At 33.2% G+C, this 10071-nt stretch overlaps 1 protein-coding gene across 3 annotated transcripts in view; it reads right to left on the bottom strand.

Moving 5' to 3' along the window:
- Window positions 1-563: 563 nt before the first annotated feature.
- Window positions 564-10071, bottom strand: part of igl (IQ calmodulin-binding domain containing protein igloo) — a 115158-nt gene continuing 105650 nt past the window's right edge. For 2 of the 3 annotated variants that reach the window (XM_090117136.1, XM_090117135.1), the window contains exons 3-4: window positions 9680-9777; window positions 565-910 (exon numbers count right to left, since the gene is read on the bottom strand). In XM_090117136.1, the coding sequence (XP_089973262.1) occupies window positions 803-910; window positions 9680-9777 (206 nt within the window). In that variant the 3' untranslated portion in view covers window positions 565-802. Of the gene's footprint in view, window positions 911-9679; window positions 9778-10071 lie in introns of all 3 variants that reach the window. The other variant, XM_090117134.1, reaches the window with a different exon arrangement.

Genomic DNA, 10071 nt, shown 5'->3' with positions numbered 1-10071 from the left:
TAAAGTCCCGTGTCCCCTAGTGGGGTAAGGGGCAGATGCATTATGCATACATCTGTTTCACTGATCGATTATTTTTAGGGATAACTAGGTCAGCCTTCTGTGACCTGCCAGACCGAGACATTTTTTTTCGTCTCCACCGGAAATCAAACGCAGGAACCGAGGTTCTACGCTCACGCGTCAACCACTGAACTGTAAGAAGGAGGCGGCGCGATAATACCAAGTGCAGAAATCCCCTCCACATTTTATTGATTCAGATATGTGCCGCCTATTATATTTAGCTGAATATTGATTTAATAGTTAAACCTCTAACTGACAAAGAGGACTACTATTATACCCTGTAGTTTTAAGCCAAACCATAGATATATGAGTGACTGTAATATGAATATTACATTCACCGTACAGTACTATATCAGAAAAATTAAATCAAGATACCAGAAATAAATTATTTAAATCAAAACAATAGGACTTTAAATTAATTGTTTCAAATTAAGTTTAACAATTGAAACAAAATTAATAAATCAACATTAAAGTAAACAAGTAAATATGAAATAATGAATTACAATTAAAATAAAAAAGATAGCACATTTGAATGCTTTTAATATAATCCTGACAAAAATACAATACCTATAGGTATGTAAAAATAAACCTAAAATGAAGATAGTACTGTCCTGTTTCGACCAAATTCAAAAGAGCATTTAACGCTCTAAATACACCAAAAACAACAAGAAAACTAAATAAAGATCTTCCAAATCTTAATGATCCTCAGTATTACGTACAAAAGACAAGTTTGGGGGTAGTTAAATTAGTTGGTTGTGTCCTTGCGCACTTTGTGGCCGCGGAAAGATGCCTGGATCTTGGTGGCGGCTTTGTTCAGCTCAGGGTCAGTAAGGTCGATGTTTTCTACGTCCTCCTGTGAACCAAATTTTAGTTAAGATTAGTATTATTGTACAAGTTGATTTGTTTTGTTAGATTTGGAAGTTTTAGATATTTTTTGGTTTTAATCTGTCATTAAACTGTAAGGATTTTACAATTATTCAATCAAAAAGGTATATGGCAATTGGCTGATCGATTGATAAAAATGAACACGCACAATTTCCGCAAGAATATAACTAGGTATAGAAAAATAATTATTATTTCACAAAATTATTGATCATTTAGAAGTCTACCAAAGTAAGCACGCATAGCACACAGTACCTAATATAATATATATGACACAATTATTATTTCACAAATTTCAATTTCTGAATCATTTAATCTAAAGTTTAATGTAAATATTTCCTATATCATTAATTTTAAATCCTCAACGATACCATACAACTACAAATCTGTAAAACCGCTGACCGCACATTCCTTTGTTTTCTCTGTAATTCTTCGTCACAATTCCCTATACTATATTACAAGACTACGGTCAAGCGGGCTTTTGACCTAACTTGTAATTCTAGTCACGTTTCTGCTCTTGCCTGGGTCTAGATCTCAGTCTAGAAACGTAGGTCTTTGTGGCCTGAATTTCAAAATGTTACGTTTAAAGGCGTTTGAAGTGTTTGAATATTTTATGTTGGAGCCTAACAAATTTTATTTTATTGTCGTTGTCAACGGCATGTCTACTTTTATTATAAATCATTGTGATCATCATTTTTATTGGCAATATTTTATTTAGCTAACACTGCAGGGAGATACAGTTTCTATAAGGAATAAGGACATAATTCACTGGCCAATGAGTATGTGCCGATATCCTATATATTCTAAAAATTTTGGCAATTTAAATAATGTTTCAATTTTTGTGAAATTTGTAACAAGATAGTTACTTAATCCCAGTCAATATTTGAGATAAATTTACTCTATCGTGAATTATAATATTATATATTTAGAGATAAAACCGTTTTACAAAAGTTTTGTTGGGACGTCATCAGCATTTATATTTAGTGTGGGTCGAAAATGATACCACAAATTCGAACTATGCTTTTAATCGTGCGGTTTTAGTGGTTTAATAAGGGGTCGCCAATATTCAGTTAACATTATTGGATAGAAACTTAATTATAAAGAGCTACGAGAAGCTCTTTATAATTAAGTTGACGACTGTAACTCATAATGTGCGCTACGTGTAGGGCTGGTTTCTGAATTGAGTATTTTATAATATCTTCTACTAGCTGTGTTCCGCGGTTTTACTCGCATTGCTCCGCTCCCGTTGGTCTTAGCGTGATGATAAATAGCCTATAGCCTTCCTCGATAAATGGGCTATCTAACACCGAAATAAATTTTCAAGTCGGACCAGTAGTTCCTGAGATTAGCGCGTTCAAAAAACAAACTCTTCAGCTTTATAATATTAAGTACCTATAGATAATAATATAACATAAGATCTCGTAAACCGTAATCAAATCAATTCTTAATTTAGAAACTAGTCTACATTAATCTATAGAAGAAGATTTTAGAATGATGATGAATGAGATAACATGTAACTTGTTTCGATAATAATAATTAATTTATTCAAAATCATGTAAATCAAATCCTACTTTGTAATGTGCACGTAACACAGAATAACTTATTTATTAATAACTAGATTTCCGCCCGCGGCTTCGCCCGCTTTTTCAAAGGTAAAACCCGCATAGTTCCCGTTCCCGTGGGATTTCCGGGATAAAACCTATCCTATGTGTTAATCCAAGTTACCCTCTATATGTGTGCTAAATTTCATTGTAATCGGTTCAGTAGTTTTTACGTGAAAGAGTAACAAACATCCATACATCCATACATTCATATTATATCCTTACAAACTTTCGCCTTTATAATAGTATTAAGATTAAGATTAAGATTTATTACAATAATTATGGCTAAGTGGTTGGAAGAAAAATAATTTATAGCACCTATGGAGTTGTGCAATTATTATAATGTACGAGTATGAACACTATTTTTCCATTAGCCAATGCGAAAGCATTGAGTACTGTTGTTTTTTTGCGGTAAGTAGGTATATAGTTTAGACTTATAGGTACTTATTGCATATTATGTAATTTATTTAAATTTGTCTCTCTAGTGTGTGTAATTATTGAAACTTATTTCTTCCGAGTACTTTGTAATATGATTTCAATGAACTTTATTATGCAATAATAATAGAAATTTTCTATAAAAACCTAGGAATTAGTTATCAATTATCATCATCACAGTCCTCATTCTTTAAAATAACTTAGTTGTAGTTTTTCATAAAGATAAAGATTCGATCTATTCATAAAGTATATCATAAGTAGTTTCATTAAAATACCACATTTTTTAGAATTACCTACTAAGTTGTAGTAGATAATTGAAAAAAAGGTGGGCTTTGATATCCATTCATATAGTTATTTCATCATAGTTTCAGTGATAAAACAATAGCTCTACATCTACGTCACTTGATCCATTTTCGCAAGCAGGAAATGAAATATTTGACAGTAAATTAGGTCGTCTGTTTCCCCTTATATTTGTCACTCCCCCTCCCCCTCCCACTTCACATACCCTAAAATCCACAAAAACAAAGTTCTCGTACAAGCCCTCTCTGTGGCCCTCTCGTTATAATGAGTTATGAGAGTGTGAATGTAGTATTTTGTGGTTCCACTGTTTTTTTCTTTTGTGCTTTCGCTCAAAGACATCTTTTGTGACCTAGGAACTAGGGTAGAAGTAACGTTTGATTTTACAAAGAATTTAGTACACTCGGCTGTGGTTTTTTTTATGGAATTGAACATAAGGGCTGTGATAATCGCCCCTAAAAGTCCTTATTTAATGCCTTGATGTGAATGATCAGTTATTATTAAAAATATAACAAAATGTATTCTATTTAATATTGAAATATTATTATTACGATGTAATATTTTTTATAATTGATACAATTATTAAAATAAATTGAATTGTAGTTATTGGCCTATTTTTTAAGGAACATTCATAATCTGAAGATATCGAACAATAATGTCGAATATGTAAGAAATTTTATTTGGAAACTACTTATTCTATTTAAGTAATAGCCTACATTGAAATAATGTCGGGGATTTAGTGTCGTAAATTTTTTGTTACATTAAACAAACAAATGGGCTCTCTTTGTCTAAATTGTAAAGAAACTCGAAAAAAAAACGTAAAGAAGTTACATTCTCAAAATACCTACGTAGAGGAGGCAGGTACCTATTCAATAAACGTTTCTCGATTGTTATTTAGCCATGTTTTGCCGAACCGATATTGATTTTACCAGGAACAACGTCTAAAAATAGACGGTCACTCATGGAGGTGGTCCCGGTAAAAATGATACAAAAAGCCACTCCATATCGGAAAATAAATACACACGAAATGACGGCTTAAACCATCACAATTCTGTTCAATTTCCGAACCAAACACAATCAACTTTTGACGTTTGACATGTCAATTTTTGGCGGGTAAACACATTTGAGTTTGCTATTATAAAGTACGTCATTTGAAGTCAGTGCTTTCCACAGACTATAGATACTATTGATGCAAATTTAATAACAATATTAATCAATTTTACACAATATTAAATGAAATAATAATCATTTAAAAAAACTCAAAACTATATTTTTAACCTTATAAGCATGGACGTATAAAAAAAGACGGACGGTATATCCCCTAAACATTGAGTGAAGCCTAGTAATGGCGGCGAAACATCCATGTGTGTGTGCCATGTTGCCATGGCAACAGTTGTCTTGATGACAATGGCGGCTGTATTTTTTTCTATAAATTTTGCCGTAATAATTTTGTCATTAAAACATAAAAGAAATAACTTGCTTCCCTGTGGAATGTAATCCCTTGTGTTTTGTTATTTAAAATTGTACTGTTGCAACACCATTTAACCACGCAAGACGGCATTTTAAATATTTTTTGTGAAACAGTGACGCAGTTAATCAGTCGGTAGTTCACGACGTAATGGCGGCCGACTAGCTTACTATGGTGAGAGTGTGTGCGTGTTCATTGTCTTTACACGATCGCTAGCTTACTACGGTGGCTTCACGTTGTTTGTTCGTAATATGGCGTCCGTCTTTTTTTATACGTCCATGCTTATAAGTTTACAATAATTAAATATATTTTGATCCTTTAGCCCTACTCCAGTTCTTTAAAAACAATGTTAATATCTTTATTTCAAAAAATAAACAAACACATACAAATAATACAGACAAAAAATAACATAATTACTTCTGAACAAACCAGAGATAACTCATATCATAATTTATTACCAGCTTGAATAAACATACCATAGATTAAAGAGTTTAAACATAAACAAATATTATTCCATCGTTTTTGTTTTCACCCCGTTTTGAAGCTTTTTATAGGTTAATTTATGCTTCGCGTGGCCTCATTTAAATAAAAGCATAATTTAAATATTTTCAGGTATTTCTAGTCTGGTTTGGTTTCAAAAGGCTTCTTATACATTCGTGTTTTATATTTTGAATGTCGACTAAATCTTTAACAGACGTTATTTCCGTGTTATATTATAACATTTAGTTTTTGCGAAGTATATTATTTTTGTTAATAAATATGTGTGAACATTCCGTATACACGCAATTCTATGGATATTTTTGGATAGAGTATTTTATTTTACACTAGCTTTCCGCCCGCGGCTTCGCCCGCGCAGTCAAAGAAAAACCTGCATAGTTCCCGTTCCCGTGGGATTTCCGGGATTGCGTCATTTTCCCGGGATAAAAAGTAGCCTATGTCGTTTCTCGGGTATCAAAATATCTCCATGCCAAATTTCATAAAAATTGGTTCAGTAGTTTAGGCGTGATTGAGTAACAGACAGACAGACAGAGTTACTTTCGCATTTATAATATTAGTATGGATTATGGTTCAAACTTTCTTGACCGCCTCCTCGGTACAGTGGTTGACGCGTGGGCGTAACACCGAGGGGTCCTGGGTTCGATTCCCGATGGAGACGAAGAAAAAAAAATGTCTTGGTCTGGCAGGACACAGAAGGCTGATCACCTACTTGTCTCTAAAAAAAATCGATCAGTGAAACAGATGTATAATGCATATGCCCACTAGGGGACATGGGACTTCACTTTTTTTTTATGGTTCAAACTTCATTGACGTTAGAGGTTTCACTTTTTTGTTGAAAATATACTAGCAAAGCAATAGTTTCCTATACAATATTTTAGTTTCATAAAAGAAAAAGCCTCTAAAAATCAGCTCTATGCTGAGCGGCAATCCTTTTAGCATGCACCTTCGTCCTACATTTTTTTTATTGTCGATAGGGAAGAGCTTGACCATAATCTCGCCTGATGTTAAGCTGAGATGTGGTCTAAGATGGTACGCGCTTCCCTAGAAGGTACCTGTTCACTCTACGCTTGAAGACCCCCATATATTGTACTCGTCGGGGAACACAGATTCAGGAAGCATGTTCTAGTCCGGATAAAGAATGTGGAATCGAACCGCTTAGTCCGGGTAGGTACATGGAACGTCCACCATATGGCGATGCCAATAATAATTATATTGTTACATAAGTAGTTTTAAGTAATTTGTTAATCTTATTTGCATAAATTTGTAGTGTCTGCTCTGCCTGCTAATAAAGAGTTTTATTATTATTACATTAGGTTTATCACATTCATATATCGTTTTGAAAAAAATAACTTTGAAATGAAAATAAATCTCTCGATGAAAATCAATAGCGGATGGAGTAACTGGGACAAATCCGGGAGCTTACGGAAGTGTGTGGTGCCACTATCCGGCTTATGGTAACCGAAATAAACCGTTTTTCTTTGTTGAAAAAACTTTATGCGTATTGTTTTTATTTAAATTTTAGAAGCTCTTAAGCTGTGATAGAAATTTCTACGTAGACTAGATAGATTATTTTTAGCAAATCGATTATTAATATATTTACTTGTAGGTATGCTTTATTAATAATAAAGAAAAAGTATTTTTTATTAATTTCGTTCTTCGTTAATTTCCTCCTTGTTTATATTGTTTTTACATCTTAATCGATACACGGTATAAATTGTGAATGTTTATATAAAAGAACCTAGAAAATATTACGATCTAATTTTTTCACGAAAACTTACTAAAAGGGATTGGCAGGGAAATTTGTAATGGGGAACGCTGCCCGAACTTTTTAAGATATCGAAAAGGTGAATATGTACTAACTTATTTAAAACTTGAAATATATTAAAAATATTCGTATAAATAAGCAGTATATATAACGAAATATTGCAAGAAAGCATTTTTGCTATCTTTCTTATGAGCTACTTACATAAAGAGCAAATTTTAAAGAAGAAAAACATTTATTTGCATACATATTATGCTGGTCAAAATATATGGACGTATTAGGTACCTAAAACTGACCTCATGTTTTCTACATGAATTAATCTAGCCCAGAGGTAAAACCCACAGGTCAAACCTCAATCATTGTTGGTAAGAGGCGGCTTATCAAAATTCATGCTTGAACAATCGCAGTCTGTTTAATGTTATGAAAGAATCTCTGACGCGATCGGATGTTTTTGCAGCTGACCCGACAAGGATTTAAAAACTATACTTACGATATAATTATGTATATATGTTTATAGGCAAACTCCGAAGCTCCGGCGCTCCTAGGTTGGACTGGTCAATCCTCAGGTCAGACTGAATGACTTAGTCAAAGCCCAAACAAATGTAAATTTTCAGCCTTTGACTAAACAATTTTCGTCAAACCTGGGAGAGACTAATTTGGTCAGGCAAACGTCAAAACACAATTTTATTAAATCGGGGTTTGACGAGTCAAACTCCGATATAGGTATGAAGTGTCTTATCTTCGTATATTTGGAAGCATTTTATCATTTAAGCAGCTTTCAAGTCTTAGAACCGCTTAACTCTGCCAGTTCTGACACCTGATTGGTCAGCTTACGTGATTTTCACTTTTATATTTGAGATGCTTTGAGAGAATGCCGTGTGGCATTAGGCCCGCCTTTTGTACGATGTGCAATAAAGTATAAAATAAATAAATAAATGCTTTGGAATATACGGAGGTTAGTTTGTATAAGATTAAGTATAAAAAAATAACATTTTTAAAATTTTGATGTTTATTGTTTTAATAATTTCTTTAGTAATTAAAATGAAAAATTAATGATTTTTCTGACATGGTGAGGCATTAACTTTAATGTTAATTGTTTTAAAAATTTCTTAGGTAGTTAAAGTGACAAATTAATCATTTTTCTGACATGGTGAGGCATTAATGTTAATTGTTTTAATAATTTCTTAGGTAATTAAAATGAAAAATTAATCTTTATTCTGGCATGGTGAGGCATTATGACATTTAGAATTGCACAATACATTAGACCTTTTACATTTGCATAATTTTGAAGAGCATTTTTTATTGCAGTGGCATTTTATAAAGCCTTGGCCACCAAATTTTGAATCCTTTGCACTGATTTCTCTAAGAGACAGCCGAACGTCAGGCACATCTTCGATCTTAAGAAATTTTTCTTTGCATTCTTTTATTTGATTCCTCGAAAAAAGTGTGTTTATTGTCCCGTGTTTCGTGCCTACTCTGTATAAACCATCATCCGTTTTATCTTGTATGATACCCAAAACATTTCGAGCATCTCCTTTGGCTCTGTCAAAGCTGGGAATAGGTAAGGTTACAGTTTTTCCAATCGCGATTGGCGGAAATTTTTGATCAGATAATTGTTTCATAATATCAGCCTGAGCTTGAAGACCTTCTATCGCCTAACTAGTTGATCGACTAGTTGATGAACGACATTTAACGGTCTAGTCTCGTTGATGAAAAATGCGTCGACGACCCATTCTTAGTCGGAACACCGCGGTCCGCGAGAGACATTATGAACCTGTTTAAACATGTTCAGATCAACGTTTGACCGAGAATTGCAGTCGCTTCTAGGATTGACTAGGCCAAAACCGAAACAGAATAATTTACTTTCGACGTTTGACTGAAAAGTTAGGAGCTCGTGGGTTTGACTAAAAATACTTCAGGCAAAGGGCGAAATTGAAATGTATTTCGGGGATTGCCTGATGGCTTTGGCCAAACCTAGGATAAACCAGTCCTTCCGCGAAGAGACTGTGTATCGGACTTTGACTATAACATATACGTATTGATTTCGGTCTTTGAGTGTAACATAATATACATTCCGAAGCCTATTCAACAAGCCAATTACCTAATTACATATTCCTTATCCAATCTTTGGTTCCAAACAAATTTAGAAAACTTTTAAACATCTTACGAGCGAATTTTTAGGTAATGGACTAAAGAGACCAAAGAATGTTAGGTATACCTATAGAAAATGAAAAAGTTTTCGTTTCTTTTATATTTATGAGGGAATTTCACGACTTAACCGAAGTTGGTATGAAGCGGTATAATTTTGTGACCGTGTTTTGTGGAAATGTTTAGTTATTTTTTATTGATATTGACACTACTTTATTTTGTTTGAGAAAAAGCAGTGTTATTGCCTTTACCTCGGTATTATGGTATGACCAATTTTTATGATATTTTATAAATAAATTCGGTGGGGTTGAGAATAGGTTGTAAATTTTTTTATATACTTAGTGGTAAGTAACTGTAAGAGCAATTTTTGAGGAGCTGGTATATATATATTTAGGCATATTGAAATACATAATACCGTTGCCTGGTAGAGATCACTGCACAGTGATAAGGTCCATTCCAAATTCCATTATGTATATTATTTTTACTGTATTATATGATTTTTATAAGTATTTTTAATGTAAATAAATATACCTTGTCCTGCTGCTCCTTAGTCTTTTCGACCTGGGTTTGCTTGCGTGCCTGATGCCCGCGGAAGGACGCTTGTATTTTGGTTGCAGCATTGCACAAATCTGGAAGTAAAAGAAAAAAATATTATATTAATTAAGAAAATTGAAAGAATTTTTAATTTATTTTCCTTTTCTCCTGACCGTACGAAAGTTTTCGTAAGTAATGTCGAATACAGTGACCAAGTATTTTGATTGATTTTCATGGTTGCTCAATGCTCAAATTACGCTAAAAATATTCTTAATATACCTTTTTTTAATATCACGTAGAAGAAGTAGGAACGTAATTAAATATCAAAGCCAAAAGGAAGCATGACGTCGGCAAATATTGAAAGCTGAAAATTATGAGATTCCCGGTCG

The sequence above is a fragment of the Colias eurytheme genome, chromosome 27 (assembly GCF_061535395.1).
Source record: "Colias eurytheme isolate Ceu_HAF_F1 chromosome 27, ilColEury1 Martin Lab GWU primary, whole genome shotgun sequence".
NCBI classification, from domain to species: Eukaryota; Metazoa; Arthropoda; class Insecta; order Lepidoptera; family Pieridae; genus Colias; species Colias eurytheme.
This window is presented reverse-complemented; position numbering and strand designations above follow the sequence as displayed.